The 19276-nt window shown below is 41.6% G+C and overlaps 1 protein-coding gene and 1 pseudogene across 1 annotated transcript in view; one reads left to right on the top strand and one right to left on the bottom strand.

Moving 5' to 3' along the window:
* DNAJC11 (DnaJ heat shock protein family (Hsp40) member C11) overlaps positions 1-19276 on the top strand; it is a 71165-nt gene that overhangs the window by 15762 nt on the left and 36127 nt on the right. Inside the window, exons 2-3 of the mRNA XM_033843914.2 lie at positions 8953-9082; positions 11352-11425. Coding sequence (XP_033699805.1) covers positions 8953-9082; positions 11352-11425 — 204 coding nt within the window. The remainder of the gene's footprint in view (positions 1-8952; positions 9083-11351; positions 11426-19276) is intronic.
* LOC101333192 (protein tyrosine phosphatase type IVA 1 pseudogene) lies at positions 14577-15107 on the bottom strand (annotated as a pseudogene).

A 19276-nucleotide genomic window follows, 5' to 3' on the forward strand; every position in this document is an offset into this window, starting at 1 on the left:
TTATATATTCTAGATATTAATCTCCTGTCAGATATACTATTTGCAAATATCTTCTCCCATTCTGTAGGTTGTTTTTTCACTTTCTTGATGGTATCCTTTGATTCATAAAAGTTCTTGATTTTGGTGAAGTCCAATTTGTCCATTTTTTCTTTTGTTGTATGTGCCTTTGGTGGTGTATCCAAGAAATCATTGCCAAATCCAATGTCATGAAGCTTTTGCTCTATATTTTCTTCTAAGAGTTTTATAGTTTTAGCTCTTATGTTTAGGTCTTTGATCCATTTTGGGTGGATAAACTAATAAACGGATTCAGCAAAAGTTGCAGGATACAAAGTCAACACACAAAAATCAGTCGCATTATTTTTTGTATATGGTGTTAGGTAAGGGTCTTCATTCTTTTCATGGGGATATTCAGTTATCCCAGTACCATTTGTTGAAAAGACTATCCCTTCCCTATTGAATAGTCTTGGCATGCTTGTCAAAAATAATTTGACAGTTTGTGTGAGGGTTTAGTTCTGGGCTCTCTATTCTATTCCATTGGTCTATATGTCTGTATGCCGATATCAATCTGTTTTGATTACTGTAGCTTTGTTGTAAATTTTAAAATACAGAAGTGTGAGTCCCCCATCTTTGTCCTTTTTCAAGATTGTTTTGGCTTTTGGGATCCCTTGAGATTCCATGTGAATTTTAGAAGGGACTTTTCTATTTCTGTGAAAAATGTCATTGGGATTTTAATAGGGATTGAATTGATTCTGTTAGTTGCTTTGCATAGTAGTGACATTTTAATAATATTAAATCTTCCAATCCATTGATATAAAGTATCTTTCTGTTTATTTTTGTCATCTTAATTTCCTTATGTTAGTCTTTTAAGTTTAAGTTAATTCTTAAGTTTTTTGTTTCTTTGTTTTTGATGCTATTGGAAATGGAACTGTTTTCTTCATTTCCTTTTCAGATTGTTTATTGTTCATGTATAGAAATGCAGCTAATTTTTGTGTGTTGACTTTGTATCTTGCAACTTTGCTGAACTCATTTGTTAGTCCTAACAAGGTTTTGTGTATGTGTGGAATTTTTATAGAGTTTTCTACATATAAGATAGTATCATCTGCAAACAGAGATAATTTTCTTTCTTTTCCAGTTTGGATACCTTTTATTTCTTTTTTTACCTAATTGCTCTGGCTAGGACTTCCAGTGCTATGTTGAATAGAAGTGGTGAGAACAGACATTCTTGCCTTGTTCCTGATCTTAGAGGAGAAGCTTTCAGTCTTTCACCCCTGAGTATGATGTTTGCTCTGAATTTGTCTTCTTCAGTTGTAAGAGCTCTTTATGGCTTTTAGTTTCTTTTAGTCTCCTTCTGTTGCTAGTTTGCTGAGTGTTTTTATGATGAAAGTGTGTTGAACTTTGTCAGTGCTTTTTCTGCAACAGTTGAGATGATCATGGTTTCTATGAACATGGTATATTATATTGATCAATTTTCATACATGGAACTATCGTTGCATTCCAAGAATAAATCCCGCTTGGTCGTAATGTGTATCCTTTTAATATGCTTCTGAACTCTGCTGATATTTTGTTGAGGATTTTTGCATCCATGTTCATAAGGGATATTGGTCTATAGTTTTCTTTTTTGTGTGGTGTCTTTGTCTGGCTTTGGCATCAGGGTAATAGTGGTCTCATAGGATGAGTTTGGAAATGTTCCCTCTTCAATATTTTGGAGAAGTTTGAGGATTGATATTAGTTCTTCTTTAAATGTCTGGAAGAATTCACCAGTGAATCCATCAGGTCCAGGGCATTTCTTTGTCAAGAGGTTTTTGATTACTAATTCAATCTCTTTACTAGTTATAGGTCTATTCAGATTTCCTATTAGATCATGATTCAGTCTTGGTAGATTTTGTCTTTCTAGTAATTTGTCCATTTCATCTAAGTTTTCCAATTTTTTATTTCTGTAGAATCAGTAGTAATATCTCCACTTCCATTTCTTTTTTTTTTTTTTTTTTTTTTGCGGTACGCGGGCCTCTCACTGTTGTGGCCTCTCCCATTGCGGAGCACAGGCTCCGGATGCGCAGGCTCAGCGGCCATGGCTCACGGGCGCAGCCGCTCCGTGGCATGTGGGATCTTCCTGGACCAGGGTACGAACCCATGTCCCCTGCATCGGCAGGCAGACTCTCAACCACTGTGCCACCAGGGAAGCCCTTATTTCTGATTTTAGTAATTTGAGTCTTCTTTCTTTTTTTTCCATAGTTAGTCTAGCCAAAGGTTTGTCGATTGTGTTGTCTTTTTGAAGAGTCAACCTTTTTTTCAATAATTCCTTCTATTGTTTATCTGTTCTCTATTTATCTCTGCTCTAATCTTTATGATTTCCTTCTCCTGCCAGCTTCGAGTTTAGTTTTTCTTCTTTTTCTAGTTTCTTTTTTTTTCTTTTATTTATTTTTAAACTAATTTTTATTATAGTTGATTTACAATGTTGGATTAGTTTCTGCTGTACAGCAAAGTGAATCAGTCATGCATTTACATATATCCACACTTTTGTAGATTCTATTCTCATATAACTCATTACAGAATATTGAAGAGTTCCCTGTGATACACAGTAGGTTCTTGTTGACTATCTATTTTATATATAGTAGTGTGTATATGTCAATCCCAATCTCCCAATTTATCCCTCCCCCTCACCCCTTTGCCTCTTGGTAACCATAATTTTGTTCTCTACATCCGTGGCTCTATTTCTGTTTCGTAAATAGGTTCATTTGTACCATTTTTTTTAGATTCCACATATAAACAAAATATATTTATCTTTCTCTGTCTGACTTACTTCACTCGGTATGACAATCTCTAGGTCCATCCATGTCGCTGCAAATGACATTATTTCGTTCTTTTCTAGTTTCTTAAAAGTTGTAAAGTTAGGGACTTCCCTGGTGGTGCAGTGGTTAAGAATCCACCTGCCAGTTCAGGGGATACGGGTTCAAGCCCTGGTCCAGAAAGATCCCACATGCCACAGAGCAGCTAAGCCCCTGCACCACAGCTACTGAGCCTGCGTTCTAGAGCCCGCGAGCCACAACTGCTGAGCCCACGTGCCACAACTACTGAAGCCTGTGCACCTAGAGCCCATGCTTCGCAACAAGAGAAGCCACCACAATGAAGAGTAGCCTCCGCTCGCCACAACTAGCGAAAGCCCGCACGCAGCAACAAAGACCCAACGTGGCAAAAAAAAAAAAAAAGTTGGAAAGTTAGTTGTTGATTTGTTATCTCCTTTTTCCATGCCACGCAGCTTGTGGGATTTTAGTTCCCCGACCAGGGGTTGAAACCGGGCCCTTGGCAGTGAGAGTGTAGAGTCCTAACCACTGGACTGCCAGGGAATTGAGATTTCCCATTTTTTAATGTAAACGTTTATAGCTATAAATTTCCCCCTTAGCACTGCATCCCATAAGTTTTGGTATGTTGTGTTTCGTTTTCATTCATCTCTAAGTATTTTCTAATTTCCCTTGTGATTTTTTTCTTTGATCTATTGGTCGTTTAAGAGTGTATTGTTTGTCACAAATTTGTGTCTTTTCCAGTTTTCCTTATGTAATTGATTTCTAATCTCATCCCTTTGTGGTTGGAGAGGATACTTCATATGATATCTTTTTTTTTAAATAAATTTATTTATTTTATTTATTTATATTTGGCTGCGTTGGGTCTTCGTTGCTGCACGCAGGCTTTCTCTAGTTGCGGTAAGCGGGGGCTACTCTTCGTTGCGGTGCGCGGGCTTCTCATTGCACTGGCTTCTCTTGTTGTGGAGCACGGGCTCTAGGCATGCGGGCTTCAGTAGTTGTGGCACACGGGCTCTAGAGCGGAGGCTCAGTAGTTGTGGCACACAGGCTTAGTTGCTCCGTGGCATGTGGGATCTTCCTGGACCAGGGCTCAAACCTGTGTCCCCTGCATTGGCAGGCGAATTCTTAACCACTGTGCCACCAGGGAAGCCCCTTTGTATGATATCTATCTTAAATTCTATTGAGACTTAAATTGTGGCCTACCAAATGGTCAGTCCTGGAAAATGTCCCATGTACACTTGAGAAGAATGTGTTTCTGTTGTTGTGTAGAATATTCTGTATGTGTCTGTTAGATCTAGTTGGTTCATTGTGTTGTTCAAGTCCTCTATTGCCTTACGTATCTTTTGTCTGGTTATTCATAGGATGTTGAAGTCTCCACCTATTACTGTGAAACTATTTCTCCCCCTTCAGTTCTGTCAATTTTTGCTTTATGTATTTGATGGTCTGTCATTAGGTATATAAGTTTATAGTTATTCTATCTTCTTGCTGTATGAACCTTTTATTAATATGTAATGTCTTTCTTTGTGTCTTATAACCTTTTTAAAATTTATTTATTTATTTTGGCTGCATTGGGTCTTTGTTGCTGCACTCAGGCTTTCTCTAGTTGCAGCGAGCAGGAGCTAGTCTTCGTTGCAGTGCGTGGGCTTCTCATTGTAGTGGCTTCTCTTTGTTGAGGAGCACGGGCTCTTCGCATGTGGGCTTCAGTACTTGTGGCACGCGGGCTCAGTAGTTGTGACTTGTGGGCTCTAGAGCACAGGCTCAGTAGTTGTGGTGCACGGGCTTAGTTGCTCTGCAGCATGTGGGATCTTCCTGGACCAGGACTCAAAGCCCTGTCCCTTGCATTGGCAGGCAAATTCTTAACCACTGCACCACCAGGGAGGCCCCCGTATGATAAATCTTAAAGTCCAGTAATGTGAGTCCTCCAGTTCTTTGAAGTTATTTTGGTTAGTAAAATAACTAAGAAAGTAAAATTTATTTTTGCTCCATATCATTTTTCCATATAAATTTTAGAATTAGCTTGTCAGTTTCTACCAAAAAAAAAACTAGGATTTTCACTGGATTGCATTGAATCTGTAGGTTGCTTTGGGGCAATCTGACATCTGAACAATACTGAGTCTGCTGATGCATGAAGGCAGCTTCTCTGTCCATTATTTTTGGTCTTCTTTAATTTCTTTCAGCAGTGCATTGTAGTTTTCAGTGTATGGGTCTTGCAGTTGTTAAATTTATCCCTAAGTAGTTCACGTTTGTTAATGATAGTTTAAATGGTATTGTCGTTTTAAGTTTCAGTTTTTAGTATATAGAAATAAATTGATGTTTGCCTGTTGATCCTGTATCCCATGACCTTGCTAAAATCACTTAGTACGTTTTTTTTGTAGATTCTTTATGATTTTCTACATAGACAACATCTGCATATACAGATATTTTTATTTTTTAAAATGTTTGCGTTGAATTTCTTTTTTGTGCTTTATTGTACTTTTGTATTGTATAGCATGTAATCCAACAGCTTTAACAGACCACTAGACTCTACAGGTCTCTAGGGGCCTCTTCACTATGAACCTTATGATACATAAAGGTTGAATTTATGATAGATTTACTTTCCATTGAAATTATAACCAGATGATTGAGATGATGAAACTTTTCACACTTAAAGCACAATACATCTCTTAATTTTATAATGAATTTTAGAAATAAGTACGTAACTTTAGGCATCGTTTTTAATGATATCACCTATTTTGAAATGATACCAGTGTTTTTACGATAGTGAAAGAGTTTATCATTTATGAAATATCGAACCAGTGACCTTAGCTATTCAGTTACGATAAAAGGCCCAATCTAACCTTTTATTGAATGTGATATTTATTAAAAATGAAATTTCTTGTTTCTGTTATTTAATCAGTAGCACGTTAAGCCATTTATTAATATGATTAAAGAAGGTATTGCAGCCTAGGCACTGTACTCCCTTGTCATCTGGTTTACTTTTAACAACCAGGAAATAGCAGTCTAACCTAAAGTCAGTCAAGTCTATCTAATCCTGCACTTGTAATTTTTATGAGATGCTGGAAAGAGCAATTAAAATTTGCAGAAAGGGAATAATTTGTAATGGCTACTCAGGAAGGAACAACCCCCTTTTACATGGTTACATAAGTAAACCTATCTGGAGAAGACACATTTAATTTGCCATTAGTTAACTATTCTTTATTTGCTTAAACCAATGGGGTTTGGCACAGGTGGCATATTGGTAAGTGTGGCAGGGAATGCGTTGCATAATTGACGTTAACGTGGGAAGAAGCCTACGGTAGGAGAAAGAAAAGGGAACCACAGAGATCACAGAGATGGGAACGTTTGGTCTTGTGTTTTTATTGAAATAGAATACATGTATAGAAAAGTGCACGTCATAAGCATGCAGGTCAGTGAATTTTCACAAATGTGGGCCCCTTCATGAATGAATGTTCCTATCATCCTCACACCAGGGCTGTGCCTTCTCTCTGAATTGTCCCAGTTTCAGTATTCATGCTGCCAAAAGGATATCAAAATTGAATTGTGACAGTGATGATAGCTACAGTGATTAAATTCCTCATGTGTGCAAGGCATTGTTAAGAGATTGTATGCGTATTAGCTCATTTACTCCTCAAAGTAAGTGTGATAGGGGTACAGTTGTCTACAGTTTCAAGATGAGAAAACAAAGAAAAGGTTTTAGAAGAGCAGCAATGAGTAGGTTTTTGCTGTGTGCTGGGCGCTGTATGAAGCACTGTGTGGTCACTGTCTCATTTCATTTCCACACCGCCCCTGAGCATACTTGTCATCCCCTTTAACAGCTGAGAAAGCTGAGGGTCAGAAAGCTCGTTAGCCCGAAGCCTGCGTTCTTCACCCCTGGAAGGTTGGTGTGTGACCCCAGAGGAAATCCCACAGACGGCCAGAGGCAGAGAAAGGGGGAGGATGGCCATCTACAAATCATTCAGGAGTGTGATTCCCAAAGGCTACACCAAAGAGGAGATGGAGAAAGAGAATAGTGCTGGCACGGGGCAGACGTCTGCCTAATCCTTGGAGGCAAAAGGATGCTCAGTCAGCAAGGTCCTTGACCATTTTCCAGTGAAGTAGTTAATGGAAACCGTCAAGAAGCTGCTGATTAAAAACACTGATGTGCCTGTGCCTATAGTCGAACTGTGAGGGTCCTGTCTGCGTTAAAGGACAGCTGAGTGGCCCGGGTCTAGCAGAGCTTTTCTCATTACAGAACCACGTCCAGTTAGAGCTGGGAAGGCCCACAGAGGTCATCCACCCAACCACCCACTCCTTGGACGGAGAAAGTGGCCCAAGAGTGGCACCTGGGTCCTCACAGCCTGTCCTCCCGGGCACGTGGGACTGACACACGTACCGTTCCAGTAACGGTTATTGTCTTCCTGTTGGGGGTTCTGCAGAATTCCTTGTTTAAGATCTCTGGTAAACTTGCACAGATTTCCTGGCATCAGAATAACTTAGCCCTATAGAAAATATCTAAATTTCAGACCAAAAATTATCACTGAAGTAAGGTTTTGCCTTTTTTCATTGGTAAAGCATTCATTACTCCTGGAATTGGAAGATATTGAAAAATTGTGGACATTACAGAAAAATACAGTTTAACGTCTTCCCTCGTAACCTTGATGTCTTGAGTAATCGTGTCCCTGTGACCGCTCTCCTGTGTACCCGTGTTCCCGGACCTGATCCCAGAGCACCATCCATCCTCAGCTTCCTCAGTGGGGACCTGGTCCCATTCCTCTACCCAGGGAGCTGGCTTTTCAGGCCCCTCTGGCATGTTGTCAGTGACCCAGAATTTGCTTCTGTTGTCAAAACGATGGGGTTGCCTCGCAAAGTAAAATGTTATTTACTTGACAAATCATCTGGACAGAGCTGTCCATTTGGCATCACCTCTGACAGACCAAAATGGTCCCTGGGGTTGGTATAATATCAGACATAATACTTCCCCAAAACACACCTGAGGGCCCTGCCAGGGAGATGGCACAGTGTTGCTAGAGCCTCTGACGAAGTCTGCTTCTGAGAACTTGGCCGCTGAGAGGCAGGCGAAGTAGAAAGTGGATTTCTGTCATCCCTCTTCCTTCCTCCCTTCTGTGCAGTTAAAACACACCCAGAGCCCATTTCACTCTTTGTGTCATCTGTGCTCTTCTTATGGTGCATTTTCCCCTCAAATTGATTACTTACAAGAATTGGAGAGATGTATGTGTTGGGTAGTGACCCTTTGGGTGCTGGGGTGGGAAGGCTTTTTACTGTAGGATAGTAAAGCATTTTTGCCTCTTTATGTGCTACCTTTTAGTATTAGAGGTTGAATAGAAATGTGTGTTGATTTGACAATTTTATGTCTTTGATTTTTTTTTTTTAAGAAGGTGTTGGGGGTAGGAGTTTATTTATTTATTTTTGCTGTGTTGGGTCTTCGTTTCTGTGCGAGGGCTTTCTCTAGTTGTGGCAAGCGGGGGCCACTCTTCATCGCGGTGCGCAGGCCTCTCACTATCGCGGCCTCTCTTGTTGCGGAGCACAGGCTCCAGACGCGCAGGCTCAGTAGTTGTGGCTCACGGGCCTAGTTGCTCCGTGGCATGTGGGATCCTCCCAGACCAGGGCTCGAACCCGTGTCCCCTGCATTAGCAGGCAGATTCTCAACCACTGCGCCACCAAGGAAGCCCATGTCTTTGATTTTTTAAGGGTGAATATTCATTGAGTTTCCTTTGTCAGAAAATGGATTAAATGCATGGCATTTCTGTCTAATGGTATATAGCTTTTTTCCTTTCTGAACAAATTCTTTGTTGAGAGTACCTTGGCAGGATTGACTTTAAATAACTCAGGTTAAAGAGCAAGCAGGTCTCTGTGACGTTTCTCATTTCCGCTCAGAGCACAGAGAACCAGGGTAGGGACACAAGCTTTCATTTCATCTGATAGCAGCATTTCCCAGCAAAACACAGTTGCTATCGATGTACATAATTGATCACTTTATTAACTGTGGAAAAAAGGGGCCTTATTGAAGTAATAAAGCATAACTTCATTATGTCCTATATGTAGAGAGCAAGCATGTTGGAAAGTGGCTGACAGCTTCCCATTTCAAGGCTGATTCTGGTCATGATAATATTCAAGTAGCATTGATTGCTCTCTAATTGGATTTTTCCTTCCGTAGGCCTCTTCCGAAGAGCTGAAAGCGGCCTACCGCAGGCTGTGTATGCTTTACCATCCTGACAAGCACAGAGACCCGGAGCTCAAATTGCAGGCGGAGCGACTGTTTAACCTCGTTCACCAGGCTTATGAAGGTCAGAGCGGGGCTTGGCTCTATAGAAACACCCTGGTAGCAGACACTCAATTTTTAAGAGGCTTGATTTGTAGAGGACAGAAAAAGAGAGTCCTTAGAGGTGTATAAAAGAGGTGGTTAGTTTAGTGCTTTTTACTGACAGGGACCTTTGAAAGAGTAGTATTTTGCTTTGGAAATCAATACGTGTCCAGTAAGTAGAAAATGAGGCTGCAGGTGAAGTAATAGCCCATAGTCTGAATTGCAAGGGAGTACTCCAGCTTTAAATCATTTACTAGTTTTCTTCTAAAGGGAACTCTTAGAGGTAAAAGGCTGATCACTACAGAGAAGCTCTCTTTGTTCTCTTTTTTTTGTGAGAAGATGCAAAGAACATTTTTTCCATCTGAAAGTGATTTTATTGGTTCTGTATCATTCAGTTAAGGAAAGGTACTAACAAAAGCAAGAAGATGGTGTTAAGGAGCCTAACAGGAAATAGAGTCAAGTAATTCAGATTTTTATATTTATATCTTATGTATTTCAGAAAAAGTTTTGTAATATATTTGTTTATAAAATACTAAAATCACTAATAGGTACAGTTTCTCTTTGAGATGATGCAAAAGTTCTAGAAATAGATTGTGATGGTTACACAACATTGCAAATTTATTTAACACCACTGAATTGTACACTTAAACATGGTTAAAATGATCAATTTTATGTTGTGTGTATTATAACACGATTTTTAAAATTAAAATTAAAAAAATATGAAATCACTCTTAGGATCTATGCCGAGTAAAGTAAGTTATTCATTCCAGAGCCATTTGGTGATTTGCTCCTTAATTAGGTAGACCGAAAATTAGATTTTCTTTACAAAATAAAGACTTCTCATTGTGGACATAAAAGCGTATTGCTGTATTCACTATAGTTTTACCAGAAGGTTAGATTTCAAATGACCAGTAAAACTGAGACTGTGGCACATATGTGTATACAGTCAGCCTGTGTCTTCACCAAATGTAACTTTTCAGGCTACTTACCTGGTCTGAATAAAGCTTGACCAAAAACTCGTTCCTTTTATTGTATTTGGTTGTCTGAATTACCCACATACTGGATTGTATTGTTTTGGAGATTTGGGGAAGAGTTAACAGAAAATCCCTACCAGTGCTTGTGAAAATGCTGCAGCAGCAGACCTGGCCCCAGTGTTTGGCCTAAAGGGAGACTGAGATGGTAAATAAATAATTCCTTATTAAATCCTAGAGATCAGCTCAAGAAGTTTGGCTCCCAAGTTTTCCGGTGGTCCGCATTTCTTTCTTCCTCATTAGATTTGAGTATGGATAGAGTCATTTACATCATATTTTAATTAGACCTAAAAATATATGGGAAATCTCAGGCGGGGAAAGATTCAAAGGTCTTGAACAGAAGTTGGCCCAGCAGAGGAGGGAGGTAACGACTGTTTGCTGTACGGATGTTCAGGTTCGGTTTGGAGGTCCTTTGAACAGCTCTCACCCTCACTGAACAGTCCTTTTCTGATGTACTTTAGGTGCCATGGCCGACACCATAGTGAGAGGTGTTTGTGTCTTTTAAAAATGATTTACAAATAAAGAAGAGAGGCATCCAAAAGCAAACAAACCAACCCCTACATAATAATAAGTCAGATTTTTCTGGTCAGAGCCTGTCCCTAGTTTTATATTAGGCTCTGTTAGAAACTGGAATTCACTCTCTCAAGGCAAAATACTTTATAGATTGTGGCAGAAGCTCACTAGGTGCTTTTAAAAACAACTGTCCTTGGGCTTCGCTGGTGGCGCAGTGGTTGGGAGTCCGCCTGCCGATGCAGGGGACACGGGTTCATGCCCCGGTCCGGGAAGATCCCACGTGCCGCGGAGCGGCTGGGCCTGTAGCCGTGGCCGCTGAGCCTGTGCGTCTGGAGCCTGTGCTCCGCAACGGGAGAAGACACAGCAGTGAGAAGCCCGCGTACCGCAAAAAGGAAATAAAAACAAAAACAAAACAAAACAAAAAAACTGTCCTTTAGAGATGCAGGGTCAGTGCACCTCACAACGAAGCGAAGAGTAGCTTGGACATGAAAAATCCAGTGTTTCTCGTTGTAGCCACCTTTAAACATGTCCTCACTTGGATCTAGGGAGCAATTAGGAGGAAAGACACATTGGGAATGATGGGGTCTCTGGGAAGATTGTGGCTGGAAGGAGAAGAACAAAAAGAGGTGGCCTTGCCTGGTGGTATTGTGGTCAGGACTGAAAGGTGAATTTTGTGCTTTGTAAACATGTTTGGTTTTTAACTTGCAGTGCTCAGTGACCCCCAAACCAGGGCCATCTACGATATCTATGGCAAGAGAGGACTGGAAATGGAAGGATGGGAGGTAAGAGAAGCTTTGTGTCCGGTGTCCCAGGAACATCACTCAACAGCTACAGAACGACAACCCCCAAATCCCGCACCCTGCAGTGATGCCTTTGAGAATATTTGAAGACATCAGAGTCCTCTTCTCGCCTTTATATCTTGGTTTAAGGAATTGGGTTCTACACTTGGCTTTGCCACTTTGTAACTCTGTGAACTTGGGACAGTTAGTCATCCAACTTGTCCTCCGTTTCCTAACCCATCAGGTGAATAGTAGGAGGGATGGTCTAGGCCAGTAAGTTTTAACCCAGGGGAGGGAGCAGGCCGCTCAGGGGGTGATGGTAGATGGTTTCTGAAAGGGCACAGTTCCTACACATACCCTCCTTTCACACGTGTACTTCCTTCCACCCTCCACGGCCCTGAGCCCCTCTTTCTACCCGAGGTTACAGCTGAATCTAGGAAGTGTTTGTCGGTGCTGTGTTGTGCGTGTGAACAAAATGGAAGCACGGAAAAGTTGAGAACTACTGGATTAAATTGTCTATAATGACCCTTCCAGCTCTAATGGGCTGTACTACTAGAATGTTATAAATATAGTGAGTAAAACAAAATAAATAGCAAGTATCTATGAAATAGGTTACCTGGACAGCCATACCATGTGGGAACTACCACTAAAATTCGGAACGTTCTGTTTTCTTTCACTCTCTCACTGAGTAGTCTTAGAGCCTTGGGCAAGTCGTTTGACTGCTTTGTACTTCCGTGTTATAACCTAAAAAATAGTGATATCAAGTAGAAAAATTAATATGAAAATTTGTTGTAAACCTCTGTATTGCTGTAAGAACATATAGGTGTTATTACTTAATTTCATTACAGAAACTCGGTTCTGATGCCCAAGAAATTCTGGTAGGCTGTTAACGTTAAATTAACTATCATTGAGTTATTTTTTCATCGTCATGTAAGCTTTCCCTTGAAGTTCTTTTGGTATTTGCTCTCACGCATGCATGACTGTCTATTCTAATTTTAGGGTGAAAACCTTCTAAAGGCCTTTGGATACGGACTGGAGCAGAAGTGAAATGGGATTCTGTTGCCGTTTTCACCACTGCTTGATATTGGTGGCTTATGGGCCATTTCCCACCTATAGCCATGTTTTGGTTGCCCACAGAGTGAATTGTAGTTGCTGACATTTGAAACTTAGGAGGCTTTGCAGGAAAATCCAGTCTCTTATCTTCTTTGGAAAAATCAGAAGACCTGATAACGCTGTGCCTAAATTCCCCTCTGAGGCAACAGTCACCCAGGTCTGAGGAGCCCCTGCCGTGGGACTGGACCGTGCTGCCCAGTTTGCCCCAGCCCCTGCCGCTCCCTCCACCCGTCCCACGCCCCGCCTGGCTCCCAGTGGGCGTTTGGCTTCTGGCCTTTGGCTCAGTGGAAATAGCAGTGCATCATGTCACATTAGTTCATGGTAGCAAAGTGTTGGGTCTAGTGGCTTAGAATTTTTTTCATCAAAAAAAGAAAGTAGAATCCTGTTGAATTTACTAAGTTTCTCCTCATGCCCCAGGTTAAAGCGCCCTTGTGTTTTGAAGCCGTGGGTTGGTTGCAGTTCTTCACGGCAGCAGTCAGGGCCACTGAAAAGCTGCAGGCCTCTCTTGTGTATCCCCTCCTCAGAGTCTAGGGTTCATTCCCAGCAGCATTATTCCCACTCAGTGGAGCAGCAGGGTGACGTCTTCCTGGCAGAATATCGCGTGGTTTCCTATCACCAAACCAAATTATCTCCCCATTAGAAACAGAGAAAAACCATACACACTGTCGTGATTATAAAAGTATGCAGGCAGTCATAGACAGTGACTGGATAAGCTTTTATATTCATGTTTTTTAGTAGATAACTTTAAGGGAATCAAGTTCTCATCGATCAGAATTGGCTTTTTTTTTTTTTTTTGCCTCAATACTAAGCCTTCACTGATGATAAAAATGCCTTGAAGGAAAACTACAGGAAGGTACCTCCTCAGATACTTACTGAGAAGAGATGTATGGGTGCCTAACGTATAGTAGGAAAACTGAGCCCGCTGTTCATACTGTGAAGGAAGAGTCTCGCTGAACTCGAGCGCTTTATGGAGCTGGCGTCACCGTTCCCTTGAGGAATTCTGCAGCTGGTGGCTTTCTCAGTATGAGGGTTCTCCCATTTCAGTCACAGCCTCCACCCCAGGGAGGAGGCTGTGTTCCCTTCACGCTGTTGCTAGTATTTTTAGACTACTGACCGGTGTCGGTCTGCCATGTGTCTGTCAGTCTAAACCCACGGGTAGTCAGGGAGGGATGGAGGACACGGGCAAAGCCCGTAGTGTTTGGGACGCCTTTAAGCCCAAAATGCCAAAGCAGCCACAGATGTGGCAGTCACTCCTGTCCCAGCTCTGGCATCATCCGCTTTCTGCTGGTGGAGGCTGGGGATGAAATTGGGCGTTTATAGGTTGCATCAAATGTTGACCCTGTTTTCAGGCACTAGGTAGGTTTTTAGTCTTTGTCTATTCTCTTTTTTTTAACCTTCAAGGGACTTCGTCATGCTCTGCCAGGATTCCAAAGGAGTGAGATGCAACCATTCCCAGCTCGTAACACCAGCCATTTGAGTTCTTAAAGTCGCAGTGTTTGTGCAGATACCCATGTTTCAAATGAAGTTGGCCTCTTCAGAATGGCAAAAATCCAGCTTTGAGCTGTGAATGTTCAGACAGTATTGAGTCTGGTAACAGCTGGCAAGTGGAGTGGAAAACCATACAAGTCGGAGGGGGCTTGCAGACGTCAGATTACATTTAGAGGAGCAGCCTTTGGCCCGGATCATCCACACTTTATTTTTTGTCTGCAGTCCTTTACCTTTATCCATATCTCACTTTTCCCTGCCTCTTTGACATCATTCTTTTTTTTTTTCCCCCCAGGAAAGGTCAGTCGGTACAAACGATAAGCACATTTTAAATGCTGAACAGCAAGAATCCTTTGCTAAGTGTCCAAGTAGGTTGATCATAACCCAAACATAGAGGTTGCAATTCTGCCAGCTTTGTGGCCTGGTAAAACTGCTTTTCATCACTCCTGTGGAAGCTTCATCAGACTTCACCAAGCCAACGTGCTGGCTGACACGTACAACAAATTCTGTCCTGTCTAGGTTCCACTTCCAAGCGATGGCATCAGGCACCCCAGTTTTACGGAATGCAACAGCTGTTTCTATGACCATTGGAATCTTCAGAGTGCAGCCGCATTTTAGGACAATACTTCTCCAAATACAAAAGCTTGCTGTTAAAAGCTCCATGCCGCTTTTGTCTTATGAACTGTAGTGCATCTTCATATTTTATTCCACCTTCAATTAACGCTAGGGCGATAAACGCTGGAGGTCTCCCAAGGCCTGCAACACAATGAACAGCAATTGCAACAACCAGGGTCTTCACAAAACTTAATTTTCACAAGACTTAACCAATCATCAACAATCTGGTTAGATGGTGGTGCGCCGTCATCAAAAGGCCAGTCGAGAACATGGATGCCTTCTTTCTCCACAAGAGTAGTGTCATAAGTTGCTTCACATACTCTTACTATTGTGATAACTCCATACTTCTTAAGTTCCTCTATAAATTTGTTTAAGGTCGCATTAGTTGGATTGTGTGTCATAAGAAATCTCATGTTCTCGTAAGTGATTTCCACAGGAGCTGGGCGGTTCATTTGATCCATGTTAATTTAGTTAAAAAACACTCAGTAGGGTTATGAAAGAATTTTTAAAATTGAATACAGAAATGGTGCAAAGAAACTGAGTCTACTTCAATATACTCCACTTGAAATTCTCAGTGGTTTTGAATATGAAGCTGGGAGTAATGGGAAATGAAATGAACCTCCTGACAAGAAGCAGCAATTCTTCAATGCAGTAATACTGAGGCAAGAGAAAGGAAGTACACTGAGGTTTACCCCATCTAGGTCAGAACTCTTGTAAAAAATGCTCTGTGGATTTCAATTCAACACTTCTGTGGCCAGGTTCACCACTCTTATGGGGGCTTCTTGGTGGAGTAGTAATGAAGTTCTACAGTTCACTTGTCTGCATAGAGGTCGTGCTGTGCCTGGCAGTAATCTCCACCGCCCTTCAGAAACTCCATAAATGTGTGACCAAGAACACCACAGAACTGAGGAATATGTCTACTCATTGAAGATTGTGGCCTATCATACAGCCGGTCCCGAGGCGGCGGTGACATGGGCAGCGGCGGCAGGGCAGGGGCGGCAACTTTGCGGGCCGCGGCGGGGGAACCGGACTCTATCTGCCTGACATCATTCTTATAGTGTCTAGGAAAGTCACCCTGCATTAAGAGCTGTAATATGGTCAAGGTCATGAAAACGAAGACAGAAACTCCCGCAGCTGGGAGGAGACTAACAAGACATGTGACTAAGTACAATCCCGGGTCCTGGGTCCTGGATCAGCTCCTAGGGCATAACAGCGACGTTCGCGGAAAGACTCGGGAAATCCCAGAAGTCTGCGTTTAGTTAGTGGTAATGTACTAATCTTGGTTTACTAGATTTGACAGATGTTTGTTCCATGGTTCTGTTAGACGTTAACATTTGAGGGAGGCTTGGTGAAGGGTAGTCGAGAACTTTCTGTACTATCTTTGTAACTTCTCTAAAGTTCTAAATAATTTTCTAAAATTATTCCAAAATAAAAAATTGACTCACTAGAATCATAGAATTTTCAAACCAGACAGCACCTCAGGAATCGTGTAGTTTTAATCCCCCTCATTTATAGGAGGAAACTGAAGCTTAGAGAGTGAAGTGACTCACCTGAGGTCTCCCAGGAGTTTCAGGTGGTATTGGAGAGCCTAGGTCTCTGTCCTCTTCCCACTGTGCCACCTGGTTTTACAGGTCTCTCTACAGAGGCCTCATCTACAGAATAAGTCACCCTGACTAGCACAGGGTAGACCTAGTTGGTAAATGATCAAGGTGCACAGTACAGGTATATGGATACATGGGTGGCATATGATACACTCTTGACGGAAAACATTGAAAATGTCTATGGGCAACTAATCTATGACAAAGGAGGCAAGGATATACAGTGGAGAAAAGACGGTCTCTTCAATAAGTGGTGCTGGGAAAACTGGACAGCTACATGTAAAAGAATGAAATGAAAACACTCCCTAACACCATACACAAAAATAAACTCAAAGTGGATTAGAGACCTAAATGTAAGACCAGGCACTATAAAACTCTTAGAGGGAAACATAGGAAGAACACTCTTTGACATAAATCACAGCAAGATCTTTTTTGATCCATCTCCTAGAGTAATGGAAATAAAAACAAAGAAATGGGACCTCATGAAACTTAAAAGCTTTTGCACAGCAAAGGAAACCATAAACAAGACGAAAAGACAACCCTCAGAATGGGAGAAAATATTTGCAAACGAATCAACGGACAAAGGATTAATGTCCAAAATATATAAACATCTCATGCAGCTCAATATTAAGAAAACAAACAACCCAATCCAAAAATGGGCAGAAGACCTAAATAGACATTTCTCCAAAGAAGACATACAGATGGCCAAGAGACACATGAAAAGCTGCTCAACATCACTAATTATTAGAGAAATGCGAATCAAAACTACAATGAGGTATCCCCTCACACCAGTTAGAACGGGCATCATCAGAAAATCTACAAACAATAAATGCTGGAGAGGGTGTGGAGAAAAGGGAACCCTCTTGCACTGTTGGTGGGAATGTAAATTGATACAGCCACTATGGAGAACAGTATGGAGGTTACTTAAAAAACTAAAAATAGAATTAACATATGACCCAGCAATCCCACTACTGGGCATATACCCAGAGAAAACCATAATTCAAAAAGACACATGCACCCCAATGTTCACTGCAGCACTATTTACAATAGCCAGGTCATAGAAGACACGTAAATGCCCATCAGCAGATGAATGGATAAAGAAGTTGTGGTACATATATACAATGGAATATTACTCAGCCATAAAAAGGAATGAAATTGGGTCATTTGTAGAGACGTGGATGAATCTAGAGACTGTCATACAGAGTGAAGTAAGTCAGAAAGAGAAAAATAAATATCGTATATTAACGCATATATGTGGAACCTAGAAAATGGTACAGATGAACCGGTTTGCAGAGCAGAAATTGAGACACAGAAGTAGAGAAAAAACATATGGACACCAAGGGGGGAAAGCGGCAGGGGGATGGGGGTGGGGGTGTGATGAATTGGGAGATTGGGATTGACATACATACACTGATGTGTATAAAATGGATAACTAATAAGAACCTACTGTATAAAAAAATTAAATTAAAAAAAAAGAAAATGTCTAGTACTTTCCAACTGTAATGATGCAGTTTTGGGGTGCAAATGTCTGAGGGTTACCGAAGGGAGAAAAAGTGACTTGCAGCTGGCTTAGCTTTCTTCCATTCTCCACCGTGATGTACCCTGTGTAAAGGAAGTATAAATAGTAAAGGCCATCAGGGCCTGTGGGAGCTAGAATGAGATGCCTGGCCAAGTTCTTCACGGCTTCAGAGGGACCAGCCATTTTGACTTTACAGTTAGCTCTGATTATGTACCAGCTGTTTGCAGAACTTCTGTAAAATACGACTAGAAATGGGATGACTTAACACCTTTGGAATATTTGCCTCTTCATCTGTCACAGAGCGTGGCAGAGAGAAAGTCATTTGCAAAGGTCCAACAACTAGAATTCCTGAAAGCAAATCTTGTTCTGCTCTGGGCCCCATGGAGGAAGCACGCCATCAGCCCAAGATGGGGTAACTTTGGGGAAGCGAAATAAGAACTAGGAGAGTGAGCGTGCCACATTGGTTAAATATAACTGAGAATGTTTTTGTGAGGTCACAGAGCAATCATTGTCGTGCCATTTGGATTTTCAGTTTGTTCTTGGATTATTTTAAGTGTTTTTATTTTAAAACTTCCTTTAAAAGAAACACCTCCCCCTTTTTGGTAATTAACAATTTATATGGGAGAGGAGAAAATGTTTTTGTTATTTTTTTCTGCGTACTTGCTAAAAGTGATAGTGAACAAATTTCTCAGTTCTTTTGGGTAGGCCAGTTCTTGTATTTATTTTTCTGTATTGCTGAATAATAAAATCAAGTTGCACAAAACCCCATTTATTGTAATATATATACATACATACATATGCTTTTAGGAAGACACATAAAAAATTAAATGTTAGCCTGTGAGGAGGAGGAGTGTGGGTGAGGGGGAATTGTACTTTTTGCTTCATATCTTTCTGTACTATTTTGACTTTTTGCTATAAGCATGCTTTTTTTTTGAATAATTTTTAAAACTTCTGATTTCCAAGATAGCTTTTTCTCACCTCACCTACCTTTGTAGGTGTTCTCTGAGCAGCCTCAGGACTCCGCGGTATTTCTGCCACTAATACAGGGTCAGTGCTGTTGGGCCTTTTCCCCCCGTCATGCGTCCAGTGACTTTGGTCATGTTTGTCCCGCTCCCGCTCTCTGTTTCTCATAGGCCATAGCGTTCGGGACCCTTGGAAATGACGTGGTCTGCTTTCCTCTCTCACGGGCATGGTACCCGAGGCCCCCGTGGCGCTTCCCTGCCTGTTTGAAACCTCAGCTGGGCTGTCTTGCTTTCGTGATGAGCTCAGAAAGGCTGATGTGGGATGCCTTACCTCCTCACAGATCTGACATCCCTGTGCATCCCCGAGGGCTAGCATGGTCTGCCGATTTGCACCTGAGTACTGGAAGAGTCCCCTGATTCTGAAACACCCAGACCTCATGGCTTAAGGTCCCTTGGTCCAGGATGCTCAAGGGGCACCTCTGGTGGTGGCCCCAGCACATGAGGGAGACGTGCCAGTGCCGTTGTGGATGGCCTCGCCTCCATCTTGACACTTTTCAGCATG

This window comes from Tursiops truncatus, chromosome 1 (genome assembly GCF_011762595.2).
Source record: "Tursiops truncatus isolate mTurTru1 chromosome 1, mTurTru1.mat.Y, whole genome shotgun sequence".
Taxonomy (NCBI): Eukaryota; Metazoa; Chordata; class Mammalia; order Artiodactyla; family Delphinidae; genus Tursiops; species Tursiops truncatus.